This window comes from Pleuronectes platessa, chromosome 21 (assembly GCF_947347685.1).
Source record: "Pleuronectes platessa chromosome 21, fPlePla1.1, whole genome shotgun sequence".
In the NCBI taxonomy this organism is placed as follows: domain Eukaryota; kingdom Metazoa; phylum Chordata; class Actinopteri; order Pleuronectiformes; family Pleuronectidae; genus Pleuronectes; species Pleuronectes platessa.
Genome location: NC_070646.1, coordinates 7,520,190 through 7,541,192, shown reverse-complemented (window position 1 = coordinate 7,541,192; position 21,003 = coordinate 7,520,190). Strand labels below are relative to the sequence as shown.

General features: G+C 41.2%; 1 protein-coding gene across 2 annotated transcripts; it reads left to right on the top strand.

Annotated features, from left to right (window-relative positions):
* Positions 1-1,166: 1,166 nt before the first annotated feature.
* On the top strand, positions 1,167-20,983 carry LOC128427088 (poly(ADP-ribose) glycohydrolase). Of its 2 annotated transcripts, none has more exons than XM_053414181.1 (17): positions 1,167-1,591; positions 1,694-1,773; positions 2,193-2,947; positions 3,278-3,400; positions 3,705-3,791; positions 3,988-4,062; positions 7,097-7,189; positions 7,963-8,117; positions 10,314-10,393; positions 10,477-10,537; positions 10,682-10,757; positions 12,022-12,169; positions 16,164-16,242; positions 16,680-16,788; positions 18,532-18,637; positions 19,647-19,775; positions 20,045-20,983. In XM_053414181.1, exons 1-17 carry the CDS (start codon positions 1,485-1,487, stop codon positions 20,170-20,172), a joined length of 2,391 nt encoding a protein of 796 aa, XP_053270156.1. In that variant the 5' UTR covers positions 1,167-1,484; the 3' UTR covers positions 20,173-20,983. The 2 variants fall into 2 exon arrangements, with proteins under 2 accessions (XP_053270156.1, XP_053270157.1); XM_053414182.1 differs by having other exon boundaries at positions 1,171-1,197.
* The last annotated feature ends 20 nt before the right edge of the window (positions 20,984-21,003 follow it).

Below are 21,003 nucleotides of genomic sequence, written 5' to 3'. Positions count from 1 at the left end.
CCGTTTCCCTGACAGAGTCCCAGAGACAGAGAAAGATGGATGATCTTCATCCAACGTCAGATGTGACTCCTCATCACAGAAGAGGATGAGACCATATTGACTTATTGAAACAAAAAATAAATCATCAGAACTTTTTTGTCATGATCATCTAAGGACCTGCTCTACAAGCAAATACCTGCTCAATTAAGCCTTCAACTGCCTCAAGGTTAGAAGAAACTCTACTCCACTGAGCCGCTGCTGTAGACTGTATATAAAGATGGACGACACGTCCTAACTTCCTTCCACTATCCAGAAAGTAAGCTTAAATGTCCTGGATACGAATGCTGCCATTTTGGAGCCAGATTATGCGCAGTAACAACTGGGGGATGGAGCTGCAATCCCGACCTATCAGGAGTCAGTATCAACTGTCATTCATGATGTTTCACCTTGTTTTTACAGCATCAAATTACAAATTCGAACCATCTCAGAGACTTTAACACTTAAACACACATAAGTGTGATAAAAACTACTTAAAATGACAGAAACTATCTTTCTCTCTGTTCATTCTCCCTTAAAATCATCTTCCCTGTCTCTTTCCTGCATCGTCTCTTATCTCCCAGGCTTTACACATCATTAATAATAAAACCAAAACAATTGATAGAAATGTTATCTGAGAAGGAATAAATATAATAACGTCAGACAAAATGAGGTTGCATGAGGCTGACTTGACAATCTGAAGTATGTATTCCTACATTAGCAAAGTAAATGACAACAGATGCAGTTTCTCTTGCTCGGCCATCGTCCATACTGTTGCCTCCAATGTCTTCAGAATTGGTCCGAGGATTAAATTATACACTTCATAAAAATAGGCAAACACCCGACTGGAGTCTGTGAATACTGCAAACAACCAAAAACGGTCACTCGTGTATTGATAGTGTAACAAATATAACAAAAAAGGGAATTAATATCAGGAGGAAAAGACCTAAAAGCTAAATATAACATTCGAAAAGACATAAATGAACATACATAATCTTCTAATGAACTACTTAAGAGATACAGGACTAAAAAGAATCATAAAAATTCAGTTTAGTTTAGTTTTGTTTGCCGCTAATCTACTACTTAACACTCCAGTGCAGAAGGTGGCGGTAATGCGCCTATGAGCTGGTTTGCCAACCGCCGATAAACACCAGAAGAAGAAGACAAAAGACAACAAACATTGTCAGTATACATCTGAAGCTAATGCTAGCAGGAGGCTGTCACTATACAGTGTTTACTTAAGCGCCAGTACGAGCTGTGTTGTTTTCAATTGTTTCGATAACGAGGTGTTGTCAAAAAGCTAGTTAGCATGTAAGCTAGTAAGCTGTAGTTTCCTTTCGGTGGTTATTATCACTTATCTTAAAAATGCATGACTGCGATTTCCGGTTATTTGGTCCATCACCGTTCAGCAACATGGACAAACCCTGCACCGGTATTTGCTTTCTTTAAATAAGTCAGTGCCTTCATGCATGGCCGCTTTTTATGCCTCGAGACTTTCCCAGTTATTAAATAAAGGATTTCCCAAAAGACGAGTCTGGACAAACGCCTCACTGGTGGTGTCCGCTCAAGTTCTATTGTGAGTAAGAGATCATGGAGAGGATTTTTGCATTTTTGCTTAAACGAAGCTGTGACCCAGAATATCATGGACGTCCTCTGTGTGTCTTTGTTTTTCCTCCAGAATGACTAACTTTGAACCTTTGGCAAAGAGGCTCAAGGTCGGAACCGATGCACCAGCGTCTCCATCCTCCGTTTTCCGAGGTGAGTAACACGTTTCTATGCTACTCGTTGTGAAAGGAAATATTGCAGGATGAGGGATTTTACCTTTTTTCTGGAGACGCACGATCACTCATTCTCTTAATGAGAATACAAGCTCACAAGCCGTACAGGAAGTTAACAATTTAGCAGAGGCATTGCCAGCGGAGTATTATTATAAACTATGTAAAAATCCCTAGACCTTGGCTCATCGCACCAAACCTCCAAAAATGTCAGGGTGTCCTCTTGCAGAGATATTTTGTACCTTCAACCAGTATTTATCTATCTGGCTTCCTTAGTCAACCTTGAGTCCGGTGCTTACTGCAATACAGAAAAGGGGATATATGTGGTGGATTTAGATTATCTTGTCAACTTGGTTCAGCTTAATTGATCTTTAGATTCATGTTTTCTTCCGTTATATTCAGATCAATCTTTGTGTAGGAAGATGCAAGATAACGAGTCCGTAGATGATGAAGAAACAGGTGTAAGGAACACAGAGATGAAGATGGATCTACAGCCAAAGACGGGAGCCGGTAGTTTGCGAAGTGTGAAGAAAAACACTTCTCATCAAAGGATGGGCCCCAGACAGCAACAGAAGTTCATCAATACTCTTGAACAATGGCTTGTTAAGCCCAGGAAAGATTCAGATACAACTGAAGTGCGTCAAACCCAAGATGATGTGGAAAGTACAGATGATGGCGGCCTTGAAAGTACCTCAGCTCAGTATATGGAATGCCAAAATGCTGAATTACCCACCGAATTTAACATGGATGAAGATACTCAACTCTTCACAGCACAAGACCTGGAGGAACACAGTCAGGTGTCACCTTCTTCCCAGGATTCAGCAGGGAGTGGGCTTATCCACACGCTGTCCTGCAATGATGGAGGATCAGAAACAGAGGAATTGGAAACGTGCTCAGCAAGCTCAGAAACCTCGGTCAAACACAAAATCACAGATTTCTTCTCGAGGAACTCATCACGACGTCTACTTGGGAGAAAGGGCCAACCAGATAAGACTCCAGGGAAACAAGATGGAGACAAGGAATCGACATCTGCTGATGGAAAGCCTGATATTAAATGGCTGGGGACGCCAATCAGTGAGCTAAAGAGGATGCCTGAATGTGGCAGATCGCTTCCCCCACTGAGGAATGTTCCTGACCAGCATACTGTGATGATAAGGGTTCGAGCTCCTCTTTGCTTATTATATTATTGACAGTACTTGAGGTGGTTATATCAGAGAAACACACAGGGTTATATTGGTCACAACAATGTTTTTCCGGTTTCTGAAAGTGTAGGAGTTTTTAGACTTCCTGAAAAGATGAAATATTGAAATGATGTCTCTTTATGATGACTATCAAGATAATGAATAAACCTTGAAAACAAATGTTTTAACATCAGCAGCATTATCATCAATATTATGATGAGGATTTCTCATTTTATTGTCAATATGACTGATATAAATATAACATGTATTTGTAATTTTTTTTTTCAAATCCTCTCCATTTGACAGACAGACCTTCTTCACTATGGTAAAGTTCCTGTTCCATATCCCGGTGTATTTAAGGATACCTGGGACTTTACCCATGCCAAGATGCCCTGTTCCAGCAGTAATCTGTTTCCTATACAAGATCAGGTAATGGTTCAAGACTTAACTGCTTTTGCTTACACATATTATACATTATTTAAGAAAGTGTCAAAATATCATTAAATAATACTGTTAAGAAATTCCTCAAGTGATGATGCTTATCCATAATATCTCATATCTACATGCGCCTGAACGAAACACAGTGGGCAACAACTGACCGTTCAGAGATGTTGGCGCACAGCACTTAATGAATGCATGAAGCCACTGCAATTATGAGACACAGCAGCAAAACATAGTTGTTATTATTTGCATCTGCACCCAGCAGAGACCTTACAAAATTTTGCTACCACAGGAAACGCAAGAACTTCAGAATAAGAGTCGGTGGGAGCTGATCAAGGAATCTTTAAACAAGAATTTCACAAGTTCACTTGATATCAAGGCAAGTTGATCACCTCTATCTATTTTTCACTTCATGTATCATGCACTATTGCTGCTACCAATTTATGCCACAAGATGGCACCATGAGCCCAGAAAATGTGAGGCACACTAAGGTCTCTTGAGTTTGGTTTTAAAACACATTAAGTGTTCCTAACTAAAATGTTAATTTAGACAAATGTTGCTTTCATATGTTACAGAATGCAATATTGAAATACAGTCCTTCTATCGCCAAGAAATGGGACTTCACAGCTTTACATCAGTACTGCACTAAGGTAAGGTGTATACATCTATATTCTGATTACTGATTATTGCAGGACCTCAGAAGTGAATGAATTCTTTCTTGGTTCCAAAAATTGCATGTTCTAGTAAACACAGATGGGAACATGTGTTGCACCGATTAACGGCAAACAAATGAAACATCAGCCGTCCAATTATCACTCTTAACTGCCCGGCATCGGTGTCGGGGCTTCCCAGGGAGATGGGGTCAAAGAAAGTGCAAATGACTCTAAACTTAGTCGTGACAAGGTATTCGGTTGGTTAAAGATGTCTCATTTGACACCAGATTAGTTTAAACTTAATATAAACAGTATTTAAGTCGCTTGAGAAGCTGTATTGATAGAAATCTTCAAAGCTCCATGTGCAAGAATTAGTCACCACTTGCCCTTTGTTTTTGTAGCAATCGAGAATACACATCATCACAGGGATTCATGTGCATATGTTTTATATTCTTGTACTGCCTGGGCATGTCTTTGTTTGGAGCGCTGAGGCTCAGATTCAAAGGTAGTATTTTCAAGGTTTGTTTTTTGTGTTTTTTCATCCTCTGCCAAGTCATTTTCTCCACAAGGGGAAAATAGGCCTGAATTGCACCATGATGGCCGGAGCAGTGTTAGCTCATTGGTCATTGCTTAGAGTTGTCAGTGTCTTCTCCAGTCTCATTTGGAGGTCATCCATCATCGGTTGTCTTGATGCACTCCGCCTCATACTGTGTAGAGAATCAGGGAGGGCTGTACTATTGTCTGGCTCATGAAGGGGATGGGAATATTCTATTTGGAGAGAGGGGCCATGTTGTGACATGATTGTTTGATATAAGAAACCCTGAGCCTGTAAGACTAAACAAATAATAGGCTTTAGTTTCCTGATAGTGAGGCAACCCTCATCCACACATGTGCTGAATGGCATCATCTAGATTTCCTCATATCTTGTGTTTCAGGAAAAAAAAGTATATGTAATGCCAGTATGTCAAATGTGTTTCTGTCAATTTTCCAACGGAGCATTAATGGGTTTTGTGTGGGAGAATGTTTCCGCCCTTCAGAGGCAAAGTGAGAGTCTCGAGAAATAATTTAATCTTTTTAGCAAAAGGTCACATTTAGTAACTTGTCAGAAATGAAAATGGCTTGCATTATTTCCCAGATAATGCTTTACTTTGCGCTGTTGAATCAATTGTGTGCCATCTGTACGCCATAAATCATATAAGAATGGAAGTTGCATGAGATATCGTCTGGAGATGTTAAGAGGCTTTAGCCATAGGCCAAGTTCTGATGTTAAAGTTGGGTTTGTGTCAGGTCAACTGGATACGGTAAAATAGGATTTTTTGCAGACGGAAAAAATCTCCACTACCATATAGAAATAGTTAAATGTAAGGTGTCACAGAAATTAGTTTTATGTTAGATACTTGCAGATAACTTTCAAGAGACAGCAATCTGTCATTGTAGCTCACACGAAATACATTTGCTTCATTTATACAATATATTACTGAAACACCGATTCCTCTTACTCAAGATAGTTTATTGCCTCTGCCCGTTACAGAATTTATTCACAGCTCAACTGGGTAATGAACCTGTGTTTTAGTGGACTGAAACGCAGAAGAGACCGAACCAACCAAGCTACATGATAAGCATTGGTAATGCAGTGATAGAAATGTGCTTGTGTAGCCCACTGAATACGGTGCTGCCGATTGTTAACACACTTCATTTTAATAACAGGACCTTGCATGTTTATAAAATAGGACACAATGCAACGTTTTGTCCCCCATTCTTCACTTTGTTACCTCCTCCACAGAGATCGCTGATTGGAGTCTCTGTAGCAGGAAGATTTTGAGTGTCAGAGAAAACTAGACATGAATGGCATAGAGTGACGGGCAGGGCCCCTTCATCGAATATTCATCTGAGCACTCGCACCTTATGAATATCTGAAAAGTCGTTGACGGACAGCCTCACTTTTTGTACATGTCTCTTTCTTCTGCCGAACCAGTTCTGTATTTATGGTTACGAGCTCCCAACAATTTTTATTTTGTACACGTCCACGGATGCAGTGAATCAGATTGGTTTATTGCATCGGAGCTGTGGGGAGAAGGAAAAGGAGCTTGAGGCGGTTGTGTTAAATCTATAGGGGCGCTTTGGTCTCTCACTGTCCACACGCCCACATCTTGCTTGATTACTTTGTCAGTTTGGTGTGATGTACTGACCTGTATCATGTCATACAGAGAGTCAGATCAGTTGATTTGATGCACTGTCTTCAGCTGATTTAAAGAGGCCGGCTTCTACTACTTCAGCTATATCCACCGTCTCGCCCCGTCAGCCGCCTTCATTTATTACGCCCATAGGAGCAGTTTATGATGTCAACCAGGTCATTACTTATGACAGTGTTTAGTCAGGCTTCCTTTGCCTTTAATATAAATGTCCTGGGCTAAATCACCAGCCAAGGCTCCTTATCCTGGGAACACACTGTCCTTTCTATACCAATCCGCAGTCGTTTGCATCTGTTCGCGAAGACTGTTTAATCAGCCGGCGTCGTCCTGCAACCTTGATGAAATTGCTTTGTGATTGATCATTCTGACATTTAGCCAACATGGGTGTAAATATAGGTACTGTAGTATATTGTTTTAAGATGTGTTTTTGTACCTAGGAAGTTTGTGGAGTCATGGATGGTTGATATTCTAATATTTGGTCCTGGGTATATTATTATAGATGAACTGTCCAACTAAAGGCTGAGTTTTTTTGGGGGAAATACGAGGCCATAACTTTCATGTTTTCTTTTAAATTCTCCATTATTATGAAGTATATTTTTCATCTGTTTAGTATTTGATCAGTTTAATTTAAGCCATTTCTTTTACAGGAAATGGCCTCTAATATTATACATTGCATTTCATCAATGCTTCTTTTTCTGTATAATGTTTGATAAGATCTCAACATTTTCGATAGCTGTAAATTGTATCCGTCCGTCGCCAACTTCTCAGGCCAAACAGCTAATAATGTCACAGCTGAGTTTTGTGGCAAACCAACAAACAGATCTCTTGCTCTCTCCAAGGTCCTGAAGCCCGACGCTGCTGAACATCTGTTTGACTCCCTGCTGCCAGACTTGGTGCAATTAGCACTGAGAGCATCTGAGCTCTGCACCAAGGTAACAGCCATCACTAACCAATGGACACCAACTCGCTGGTCTGTGACATAGTAGATCACCGCAGCAGGTTAACCCCAAAGGTCGCGCCATGACAAATAAGCTCCTGAAATGGTAGTTAAACGGGTGAGGTCAAGGCACGTAGCTATTGATGGTCATTTATCAGATGTTTAACGTGCTTTGGTCCATCTGTTTGTTTGGCACAACGACTGAGCTGAAAAAGTCTCATTAGTAAGGCTTCTGTGTGTTCATTTAGCCAATCAGCTAATCATCTAATTTTAGCATCTGTGTGTTACTCATTTTAATTTGATCAATTAACACCCGAAGTGGCCCAAACACAAGTGAAAATATTTTTCTAAAAGCAGAAAAATTAATTGCCATTTCTTTTTAGGTAAAAAGATAAATAAATAAATAAATGAATGTTAAAGAAAATTTAAAGAATTCTTACATCTGTGCCCTCTTCGTCATTTTTCGACATTTCTGAGCACCATATTTTCTCTTTGTTGTTCTATGGTCTTAAGACAGCACACTCATTCTACTACCTTCACAGAATTATTTATTAAGATGCATTGTTCCTTTTTAAATACATGACCTTTTTTAGGGATGGCACAAGTGTGCAGCAACAGACCTTGATTGTGATTATGATGACTGATTCAAGAAGCGCAGAGTGGTACAGAATTAGCAGCTTTACGCAACGTACTTCAACGTCTCATTGGACAAATTGACAAATCAGATGATTTTGACCTTCCTCAGTTGTACCTCTGTTCCTCCTCCAGCCGATACCGCTCCTCAAGAGAGGCATGGACCACTCCATCACGATGTCTCAGGAGCAGGTGGCATGTCTGCTCGCCAACGCCTTCTTCTGCACGTTCCCGCGACGCAACTCTAGAAAGACCGAGTACTGCCACTACCCAGACATCAACTTTGTCAGGTAAAGTTGGGGTCTGACGCTGACTCATGAGGCTTAAAGTTACATAATCGAAAAAGATACTTCTGTGACCACAAGCTTCATTTCCATGAGGGGGCACTACTGTATGTTGTTTTATTCTTTTTCTCATGGCTGGAGGTTAGTGCACGCAATATTTACATAGCACTTTGTTACAATTACATACAAACAAATACTGTCTGAAAGATTTAAAAAAGATAAACCACATCACCCGCTACACATTGGAGCATTTCTTAAAAGCCACTGACCTTTTTCATGGTGTAATCATTATATTATGCACAGTGAAGACCTCTCCTTTAACCTGCTCTACCTGCCAGTACAAATTATTGCAATTGCAGTTGCACATTATTGTTTACAGAACAGATTATTAACCAAAGCTGTGCATTCTGTCTCAAAGAAGGATGCAGTGTTTTGCACAGCTTATTGAAAAATGAATAGGTACATTTCATTTTATCAATTTTTAAGGTCAAAGCTGAGATTTCCAGTCCTTAAACTGTAAGGTCACCGTCCCTGCCCCCTCACATACAGATGCATTTGGATATATGTTACATTCATTAGTTTATTCTGCTGATATGAGACAGTATTTGTTTTTCATTCTTCCTTTACAAATGCAGTTCACAGGCAAATCTCTTCCTTTTAAAATGGTCAAGTACGACAAACAGAGCGGCTGAAGGGCGTTCTTTATTTCTTCCCGGCAAACTTCCACTGTGGAGATTGTCTATGTGCTGTAATGCCAAATCAGTCTTCAGATCACCTCTCCGCCATGTCCTCCATCTCTGTTGGCATCATGGTGTAATTACCTAAATGGAGGAAGGAATTAGATTAACATTGACTCAGATGGCTGCTTACGACAACGGAGAAGGCCATTGGCGGTTTTTGCAGAGGACTCTGACAGAGTTCAATCGCATCAGTATTTCATTCACATAAAGGTTTTGCTGTGATGTGAAAGGAAAGCCAGTGTCGTCTTTTTCAGCCTGACGGTAACTCCTGTCCCGAATCACCCGATTTCCCGTGCAGGAGATATCAAATGCTTTGAAACTCTCTATAAATGTATTTCCTTTTTATTACATTCACACTTTTCGTAGCTATTCTTCATTATTTCCTACAGACACTCTCGGTAAAGGACAAAAACAAACTTTTATCTGCGGAAGTCCTTTTATCTCAATGCAGATTTCTTATTTTCATTGAGATAAAACTGAAAAATCATTAAAAAAATAACATTTTTTTTTGCCTCTTTGTTCTTTGGCGCTGTCATTCAAAGTCTTCTGAGTTACATCATTACTTTCTGCCCATCTGTGGGGGTATATTGATGTTATATAATAGTGTGAATTCATATTGTATTCCCCAAAGACAGAGATGTGACCTGTTCCTAAAAGCCTACCCTCACATAGTGGCCAGCTTATGTCAAAGGCAGTTTTCCCCGAGGACTACACAACGTATAATTGTTTGGAGGGGCCACATTGACAAAAAGAAAAGTGAATACAGGAGTTGACTTCGATGAATGGCTTTCTCTGCCCCTGCAGGGTCCTCGGTGCATCAAGCTTTTTATCATTGTTTCACTCACATGAAATTACTTACTCTTTATTCTGGCGGTGAGGCTCTTTCTAGAATTTGCTCGAGGGGGAGATGTTGGTCTAAATTCTAAAAGTGCATTCAAACCCTACTACCAGCAGCTTTTATGTGTGCGTTTGTGTTTAACTTTTCAGGGGGACTGACCTTTTGCCTCCTGAGGACTCTGTTGCTTAAAAGGGACACAGGGCTTCTTAATGTATCCCAAAGGAGGGAGCCCTGTTACCCTCTCTGCTCCTTTTTTATGTGAGTGCTGTGATGTGGCACACGAGTGTGACTCGGTGATGGCAAGCCTGGGGCAACTCCATTGTCGTAACAGTGAAGGAGCGCCTACATAATCGGCTAGTGACTGAAAGAGAAGCTGAGTGAGGGATGAACTAATTTATATCCAGTTGTTTGAGTTGGATTTCAAGCATGACTGAACTCACATGGCCAAAGTGGAGGTCCTGTGCCTCTATGGTACTGGTTGTTCTTGGCTGTTGCTTTTTGAATGTACGAGTTGTCAGGTTTAACCTTCGTGCCTTAAAACTATGCTTTCATTATCATGAAAGAAGGATAATATCAAATTCCAACAAGGATTTAATAAAACCCATTATTTCTCTTTATCTGCAGACTGTTTGAAGGATCCTCTTCAAAGAAGATTGAGAAGCTGAAAACCCTGATGTGCTATTTCAAAAGTGTGACTAAGCAAAGTAGGTGTTTGGATTTTATTTTTCATGAGTAATTTCAATTATCGCAATAAAGATCTCAAATTTGTATGTTCTGTTCTTTTAAGAGCCTCTTGGACTTGTAACATTCACACGCCAAAGTTTGGATAAGCCTCCACCATGGGAAAGGTGTAGTATATTGATACTGTTATTGAACCCCAAACGTTATTGTTATTATAAGAGGTGTCGTTTGTTAATTGTATCTCCAAGCTGGCTGAATCCAGTAGACTAGTTGGAAGCAATTAAAGATCCATCATCTCATCTTTGTTTCAGCTCACAGACTCGCCTGACAAAGCTCCACATTACATGTGAGGGAACAATCGAGGATGATGGTTCTGGAATGCTTCAGGTAAGACACATAGGGAATATCTTGATCGTGATCATTTGCTGTAATTTGCAGAGTCCTATTGTTTTGCTTGTCGGAGCTCTTAGTTGGAGAAATACTCCTGTATTTGGTTCCCATTCTTTCCTGCCTCTGTTGTAGTCAGTCACTGAGCCACTTCATTCTGGAGCCTTTCACCCAGATTGCTTACTACTGCTGAAAAGGCCTTTGAGGGAGTGTGCGCTGGGACTGGGGTCGAGGCCTCTGAGCCTCCTCCGCTCAATGTGTCGGCTGCGCTTCCTGTGCACTGTCAGGACGGCCCGCTTTGCCTTTCACCTTTTGTCTGCCTCCAGTTGCCACAAGCTGACAGTTGATGTGCACACATGACCAGCTCCGGGGCACACTGTGGCCTGGATTGATGGATGCTCTGCTGGGGTGGGGGGGGTGGGGGGGGGGGGAGAGGGGTAGCTGACAGCCTGTCAAAGCAGACTTTGGAGGCTTGCCTGCTGTCCCAGAGTTGAGTGACCAGTTTTGGGAGATCTGCTCTCACAATGCCGCTCGCCCATTTGCACCTTCTTCCTCAGGTTGCGATGGGGATGGCCTGCGCTCTTCCACACGCCAGTGAGCAACAACTGTCAGTCCTGAATTTGGATTATATGCATGTTCCACGTGGCTGCTTTCAGACTAAAACAATGAGTCGTCACGTACGTGCCTGAGCTGAAACGATGAGATGCGTAGTTTCCTTTGAATCATAAACAGACCAAACTAAACGGGTAAATCCGTGTCACCCGTAGATCTGTGAACGGACCTGAAAGAACGCAGGCAGCACACGATTTCACAGGCATCAGTCAGCAGTCACTTCAGGAGCGTGTTATGACTGGAGAGAGATGTTTACTTTGGATTGTGAGCTTGCACTCTTGTTTTGATATTTGCTACTGGCAGCAACACACTGAAGTGCTGCCCCTGAGTGGAACTCATTTTGGCATGGGGGGGCAGATGTCTGAGTAATGTGAGCACCTCAGGCCACCTTCCCAATCAGCTTGTCTGGGACTCAGGCACAAAAAAAAGAAAAAGGGCAGAGACCCTTTCACAAGGTGTTTTCATCCTGATGTCCAAAAGGGAAGCAATATATTTCATTGTCAAAGAAAAACCTGAAGTAAATTTCACCTGGATTATGTTGTTTGCTGTTGAATTTCATGAGAATAAATGCATGTGATAAAGTATCAGTGGATGTTTCAAATGCATGGCTGGTCCATCGGGTTTACTGTTTTTCATCTGTTTTAATTTGCAGGTGGATTTTGCCAATCAGTTTGTTGGAGGAGGCGTCACCGGTTCTGGTCTAGTTCAAGAGGAAATCCGTTTTCTGATCAATCCCGAGCTCATTGTTTCTCGCCTCTTCACTGAAGCCCTGGACCACAATGAATGTTTGATCATCACAGGTCAGTGATCAAAAATACCCCCCTCCCCCCCCTTTTTGATAAACTTGCATTTTCACACCGAAGGAATTCAACACTTCAATTATTCATGATTTTTAGTCTGTTGATCCTGATACGATCAATACTGCCTCAGGTTCACTTTTCTGATGCTTGACCTATAATTTGACAGACGAATCACAGGGAATGTTGAGTGTTTCTTGTCACACACAGCATGTGGTGCACATCACAGACACTCAGTTTACCCCATCCTGGCTCAGAAAGACACTTTTTTCTGTTTTCTGTGTCTGTCCTTGTTGCTTGTTTCCTTTTGATTGGCTGCTTCAGTCGAGAGGTTGAGAGTGGGCTTCCCTGATTGCTCTGCTGGGTCTTTCTGTTGAGTAATACCAACTGACTGTCCATTGAGTTTTGAGTGCTTCAACAAGATTACGACAGCACCCAGGAACAAGAGCCCTGGGGAGCCCCAGCAGGAGGCTGATGGTGCCTGTCTGGATTCCCCCCCCAATTCAACACTGTTTGTCTGTATTTATTGTGACTGTTTGATTGGGTTATATAAAGAAGCAAGAGGACCAAACAAGTCCATTTGTCAAATCCAATTTTCATATTTATTTTATTAATAATAATAGTAATAATTTAAACCAGTAATTTATGGATTTTGTAGCACGTTTACGAGAAAATCACGACTACTGTTTAAAAATACATCGTAAACCCTTCATAAGCATGCAGTGTTTGAATATGTGTTATTATAGGGGACAATGAATTTAATAAATGTGTGATAGATTTTGTTTGCAGCTTGTATCTGCTGACAGTTTTAAAGTTTGGGTTGTTAATCCTGGAAAAGCTAGTAAGACCAGTGATGTAACTACACAATATCAAAATATGCAGCCGATTCATACCACCCCCTCACGTCGCCCATACTATCAAAGCACACTGTCTTACAACTGCTAAGCCGACTTGTCCGTGACTTGTTCGATAACGTCTGATGATCGTCTCTGCTTCAGTGGTATAGGTCTCCTCGGCTGAAGACTGTTGTCATGTGCAGTGAGAGCACGGGATACGTGTGAGCAGGCAGGCTGGTTGGTTAGTGACAGACAAGTACGACAGCCAATCATGTCATTGGGTCCAAATTTAATTATTGGTTTCCGAACCAATTTACCAACTCTACCTTTCAACGGTATGCTGATTTCATTGCAGCCATTTGTATCCCCAGGTCCCTTCTACATTATTATGCGATGTTCTGATTCACAACTGGAACCAGCCTCAAACACCCTTCACCCATAAAGAGATAAGATACCTTTTGGTTGCATAACGAGTGGGTTGGATCAGAACAAGAAAATGAGGCAACAGAGCCTCCGCCCTCCCGATCACCAATCATACTGCTGTAGCACTTCCCGCTTTGCCCGAGTCACCTTCAGACTCCTTGGCGGCCATCCCTCCCTCGCCTCCACTTGCGCCACTTAACGTTATTACTGGGGCCCAGAATTAATTATAGCTGGAAGACCTGCCCAGGACCTGCTCCACTAATGGACTCTTCCATTCCATCATCTTTATTAAACCCTGCCTGTATCTCCTGTGTCCCGTTGTAAAAGTCCAAGTCTTTGCTGCAGTGTGCCAAATATATCACAGGGGAATATGATTTACCACATGGCCATATAGTAAGGGAAGCTAATGGATCTTACCCCTGCACTGAAATTTGCAAAAGTGCCCAGGCCTAATTGAATCTCCCTTGATTGCTTGTTATCTGGCCGCTGTCGGGGGTGGTCAAAAGTATAAATAGAATCAAGGATTGGTCGTGTTATTCATTGGTGGCAGTTACGACCACAGAGGCTTGACACAAGGAGATAGTGATGTAAGGACATTCTTTCTTGACACTGCACAAAATCTTGCTTTGTGTTACCTACCAAAATAGTCTTAGTCTTTATCTCAAGCTAAACTGAGTTGAGCTTGGGAATATGAAGGATTTGGCTTTGAAAGACCTTGAAAAGTCCTTGAAATTGTTGTTTTAATAAAAGTGAAGGGACCCTGTTGTTCTCTTAATTTCTTTCCATGCAGAACTGGAGTTGCTCAGTTTTACCAAGTGATGAGAGGCGATTCTGACCTTTTTAAAGTTTCTGGTCCACTACAAATTTGAGGTGTATTTGTTCTGATGAATTTACACATGAATGAAACAACCTTTAGGAACATTGTGAATTATACCCATGGATTTTTGAGCAACGCCTTTTTGTTTCTTATAAATAACTCATAATAACTAGACACATCTTGCACTGGCCAAGATTTATCTGCCTCCATGCACAAATGATATGCAAATAGCAAATGGGTTGCATAAAAAAATCAAAAGCATAATTATTGTTGTTCCTGAAGGTTGTTCCTTTCAGGTGCAAATAAGTTTGATATTTTTGGAGAACCAGTAAAGGTCAGATGTAAGCACGGTTAATGCTCTGGTTTTAGGGGGGCAGGGAACCTGACACGCTTTCCACTCTCATTTCTAACTTCTAACATCACTATAATGTTTTATACATAAAGACACATAATGTTTTTCAGTCCATATATTATGCTAATAGCATAAGAGTGTTCATAGTCATGTATGTATTAATGTAGATACCAATGTTGGTGAAGGTTGAAATTGAGGTTGGTTCAGTGGTTCATGTTTGACAGTTGAGCCAAGCACCGTGATTCCCCCCCGGCCCAGACTCCAAATGACGTCATGGGCCCAAGATGGCACCATTCGTATTTGGTATCATTCGGCTTAATTTCTGGGTAGTGGAATGAGGCAGAATCCATCATTATATACAGTCTTTGCATTGTACACATCCTCCTATATCAATAGAGTTGTTGCCTATATTTGCCATATTTAGTGTTTTACTCTTGTTTAAGTATTTTCTTTCTTATCTCTCATTCTGTCTTTTCATGTCACGCACTTCAAAATCCAGATTCAATGATCCTGAGCTGTAAAATAAAGCAATTCTGGATTTGTCCCTGCATGTTAGTTTAATGATCACTGTGATGCAGTATGATTAAGCGCCCATTGTGTTCTGTCTAAGTGGTGAACTAGATGAGGTGCTTCTGTGTCGTATTCAGGCGGCAATTTAGCTTTTCACTTTAAAAAGAAATGAAGGGAGGCTGATTATCAGTGAAATCCTGTCAAGTGGAGAGCGCTGTGTAGATTCCCTCCCTCCCCCCCCCGTGTATCTCCGGCTACCTGCTGACCAACACCACACTATTAGTCCCATGGTTTATTCACTTTGCAGCGTGAAGCAGCTCAGGGAGTGCTCTTGACAGCCAGGTATTAATGAGCGCTAATGACAGGGAAGTTAATTTGTGGCCTCGTTTGTTTAACTATGTTGTTGCCTCCCCCACCTCCTACTCCCCTTTTTAATGACGTTGAGTGTCCCCCCCCCCCCCCCCCTTCGGGCTGGTAGTCAGTCACTGCCTCTCATTTCGTTTTTAAGGGGGGCAATAACTTGACCTTCCGCTTGCCAGAAGACAGCTGCTCCTGTTTCGTCCAATCACAGACAGCAGAAATGCCACGGACAGTTTTTTTTACAGATATTTCTTCAAATACATTTTTATTGTTGAATGTTCACAAGGGGGAGCCATTTGAGATAATTCCATTTCTTTCTGATGGTGTAAGTTTACATTTAAGACAATGTTATGCCACACAGAGTCTTTCTAGCACAACATTTCTACCACTTATAATATATCAATGAGAGTCACATTAGAATTTATTAATCTCTGTCAAATCTAAACATATTGATTTGCATTAATTACAAAACAATTGAAATCCTTTTGTCATTTCCCTTCAACCACGGTTTCATTTAGCATAATTAAAATAGCTAAAGTGGATTTTATGTGCCCGTTAGTGCAATGTAACCATTCCTGCCATTTCAGCTTTGACACATAAGTGGAAGTGCTCTTTAATTCTGACCATGTTTATAATTAAGATTAATATGTTAATGCTGTGCAGTAGTGCCTGATTAATGTCCCTGTTTGTTATTACCAGGTACACAGCAGTACAGCAAATACACAGGCTACGCTCAGACCTACAGATGTGCCGGCAGCCATCAAGACAAAACTCCAAGGTATTTATGGGACTTGAAAGGCTTAAATTATAGCTCAGTTATATGTTTAACACCTTCCTTATAATTGTTTGTGCCACCCTGGACAGCCTGATTAATGAAAGATAATCTCTTCTGGTTGGTCCATCAGTTTAGTCCAAGCAGCTCTGCAACTATTGGATGGTCATTCATGGTCCCCAGAGACTACATCCTTCTGACTTTGACTGTTAGGATCAAATACAAGTTAACAAATGACATTTACTTAGTGTTCAACTCTGATTAAAACATGCTAGCATCCCATCTAAGTACATTATGTTGATAAATACAGCAAACTGTTAAACTGCCTAGTTTTATTTGTACAGCTTCTTATGTCTTGCATGGGTGTGTAGCTTTGAGAAATGATTGCCCTATTTGACTATAGTGCAGTTGTGTTTTTTACATGAAAGGCTGCTTTGTTTCAGAGATGACTGGCAGAGAAGATGCACAGAGATCGTCGCCATTGATGCGCTGCACTTCAGGAACTTTCGGGAACAGTTTAGACCGGAGAAAATCGACCGAGAACTCAACAAGGTAAGTTTTTCATTTTTTTCTTTGAATCTGATTTCCATGCTTTATTTTATTTTTTATGGTTTGTTTCTTTCTTGTGTTTCTGTGAATTTCTTTACCCTGCATGTCAGAAAATATAAATACTGGGTCACATCAGTGGCTCTTGCTCATTGGTTTAGATCAGGCTGTAGATAGAAACGCCTGACCAGCATATGCCAGCTCACTGGTTCTTGTATGGCAAGTCTGCACTAAGCACATTTTTTTAATTTGTAGACAAATGAAGTTTTTATAATTTATGGCAGTGGAAGTGTGTGTGTGTGTGTGTGTGGGGGGGGGCTATCCAGCACCACTCTTTGATGTTAGACATTAATGCCCCATAGTCTTGTTTCTTGAACAGCATTAGGCTGCAGTATTGTCACGTTATAATTTATTTGTGATTTCACTTCATGGTTAGTTTGCAAAGATTTAAGGATTTCAGTGTGAATCCATTTAGCTGATAATCCGAAAAATTGTCTCATCACAAATGTCAGCTGAGACATTGACTGATGGTTTGATTCTCAAAGTAAACATGTGAGTTATAGACGTGTCATATGATTGTAATACAGACTGATAGATTGTCATATATGTGGAGAATAAGCTTCATTTTATTCATTAGTCCCCAGAATGAATATCAATGAATGTAATTGACCCCAGAACGATTAATCACAATTATTGGATTAACAGAACCGATTTTTTAAACATAGGAATCCCCCCAGATGTGCTGTCTCCCAGTCAGAGCTGCTCATTTGTAATAGAAAATCAAGATGTTAATGTTGTCAAGTCTGCCGTCAGAAGGCATGGAGGAGTTTGACTACTCTGACAGGGGTGTGAGGAATGCACCAACATGAAGATCAATCCCTTTCTTCAAACGTTGTTTAGCCAACTGTCATGTCTGCCCTTTCACAGGAGGAATTTATGACTGGTCAGGGGGAGGATGGGCCTGTACAATTCATTTTCACAATTGACCTCATCTCCATTGTGAAAACGAATGTCCTGAGCCCTTCGAGGTCTTTTATTTAACACATCCATTATTTGACGTGTGTGATAACCCACTCGACATGTCATGTGAAAAGGCACCCGGTCATGCACATGGATTTGTCCATAATGTGCAATTTTTTAATATGTAAAACCCACGCCAATTTCACACCAGTGAAAAAAGAGGTGGGAAGTTGCCAAATGACAAAATGTAAAAAAAAAAAGCATGTTTATATCAGGCCCATCAACCTGAGTGTTCATTCAGCGAATGATATGTCAAGCACAGGCCTGCAGGCGAATGGAATTACTTTCTTATTTACTTTCTTTTCTATATTCCATTTACATGTGATGTTATGTAGACGCTCTGTTCTGCAGGCCTGGCTTTTATGAAACGTACCAGTGATCTGGAACAGTGGGTTGATCCTGAGACCTGAGGCTCATCAGGGCTGATTCTTGCTTTCTCTTTTTATTGTCATTCCATGAAAACCCTGTCCATGTCCAAAATCACTCTCCATTTACTACAGTGTGCGTTAACCCCTCAAAAATGTTCTCAAATGAACAACAAAATATACTTTAACATGCCCACTTCTTTGTGTGTGATACTAAATATTTAACATTCATTGATCTTAAAGATACTGCTGTGTTTTTATGTCCGCTACAGAACACTTGTCCTATCTTATCAAATTATGATTTCTTCTTCTTTAAATTTCATAATCTGCTTCATTTACATCCCTGTACTCTGTCATCATTTAGGCCTACTGTGGCTTTGCTCGCCCTGAGGAACAAAGCCAAAACCTCTCCGCAGTGGCAACGGGGAACTGGGGCTGTGGCGTTTTTGGAGGTGACACACGTCTTAAAGGTAAAAGCTCTGACGCAACACTTCCGTCACCGGGTCTTGAGAGGTTCTCTTTAGCAGTCTACGCGGCCTCTCTTCCTGGTTATAACCGAATACATTTCAGATTGAAAGGCTCCGGCAGACTGGTGTGGCCATCCATTTGTCTCCCGGGAATGCGTCCTTTTACTTAAAGCCTGTTCGTCGTCTTCCTTTTATTGATCAAATGACAACGTTAATATGTTTCATTAATAGTGAAATTGATCGGCTGCTGGAGTCCATCAGTCTGTTACTGCACTTTGTCTCGGCCTTGTATCACTGTCACCGAGCAGGGAGCCTAGGGAGGGTTTACACTAACCGTTTGCAGTGGCAGCACAGCTTCTCCCTTTCCGCTTGACTTATACATACATCCTTATGTATTTGTTAATTAGGTGGCGCAAGCTACAGCCCTCCATAGGCACCATCACCTACTGTCTGCTTAATGACACGCCTCCTGGGAAGAGCTATCATGATGCAGATGCAGCTTTCCTCCTGGGTTTAGTTCCTGTGGCCTCACGTAGTCCACCTATTTTTTAATTGTCAGATACGTTATGAAGAAAGTGGCTGCAGCAGAAACAGGGGATGCAAACTGCTGAAGTGCAGACGCGTTCAGCTTAGCCCCCTTTTCGGAATATGTCGACTCAGTTTTTCTCATTAATTTGCCACTGTCCCAACCTTCATTAATCAGCAGACATATTTCCAGTCTCTTCAAATATTCACAGCTCTCTGGGGCCAGACCTGGCTTCTCTTTGTAACTAATCCAGAGTTCTCAGTGGGGGTGAGACCTATCCCCTCGAGTATTTACCTTTCACTGCACAGACTAGTGCCACTCACTCTTAATTGTAACATCCATCAGCTACTGAATGACTCTTTAAACTTAACTGTGGGAAATATAAACCATGTTTCAACGCAGTAAACACCAATCCTTCTACTCCATTGAAACAGCTCTTGTGTCACTCTCGCTGTCCAAGTTTAACGCAGGCTTCTTTTCCTGCAGCTCTGCTCCAGATGCTGGCAGCTGCTGAGGCGGGCCGAGACGTTGCCTATTTCACCTTCGGTGACAGCCAGCTCATGACAGATGTCCACAACATGCACTCTTTCCTCACAGAGCACAACATCAGTGTCGGTGAGGCAAACAACCATCCTGTCGGCTCCTTGTTTATGTCCAGCTGTGTTCGTGCCTTTCTTATATGAACATTCATTATTTATCTATCCTTTTTTATCCTATTTTTGAGTTGTACCTCAGTTTTGAATTTATTCGTTAACGATATAAAGTCATAACCCAAGGATATGGTTAATTATTGATGGTAAGAAAACAATGTTGTTCACATTTTCCTTTGCGTTCATATCAGTTCACTTTGGAGACAACATACAGTGTCCTTGTCTCCGTCACAGGGGAAGTGTACGATCTCCTGGGGCAGTACAACAGCTCAGTGTGCAAGAGCTGCCTCGGCCGGCGCCCTGACGTCAGCCTCTACTCCTTCATCTACCAACAGGTCAGCCCCTCCCTGGCACCCGAATGATTCCGACCGGCGCTCTGCCAGACAACATGTCCCCACAGGCTGCCGTTAAGGTCAGGTGGCCGATGACTCACCGCGCCTCATCTTCCGGAAATGAAACATGGAATTTCAATATTCTCACTCTTCTTAAAGCTTTATTTTTGACTTTTATCATAATTTTTTCGACAGTCATACTTTTTACACTACCAAATGTGGTCTCTACCTCGTGAAAATCTGGCGTGCAGAAAACAACAACTGAAATGCAGGAGTTGATTATTTATGACCCTGTTGTCGCTGGAGTCCAAGCTGTGTTCATTCTGCCGCCGCTGGTAATACGCCAATGTATTGAGCTTCAATACGACGCAATTGTGATTTTAATGGTGAAGCAAAGGTTGCCATCCATCTTCAGACTTTGTCATCTTGCCTTTTTCTTTTTTTTTACACCCACACATATCCAGCCTAATTGAATTGGCTGTCAGAAATCGAGTTAAAGGGAAAGGAATAACAAGAGCGGGGATCGGGAAAGCTCGGAGCGGACTCTGGAAAGCTGATTTAAAAAGCAGCCTGGCTCTCAGAGAAGTAATCTCATACCTTCTACATTTATAGCAACGTTTTAGTTTTGATCGTGGATCCATGAATATATTGTTTTTTTGGTTTGTATGATTTAATTGAACCCAGTTGCACTAGAAATCATAATTTTGTTTGTTTCAACTGATTTCAGTGTAAAATCCGTTTCTAATAATTGTTAAATATCTAAACATGAATGAATATGTGGGATTTCTGTGACAGGTGTTGTTTCAAACCACTTTAATAAAAATGTTTTAATTTAAAAGAATCTATTATATTCAATAGCAC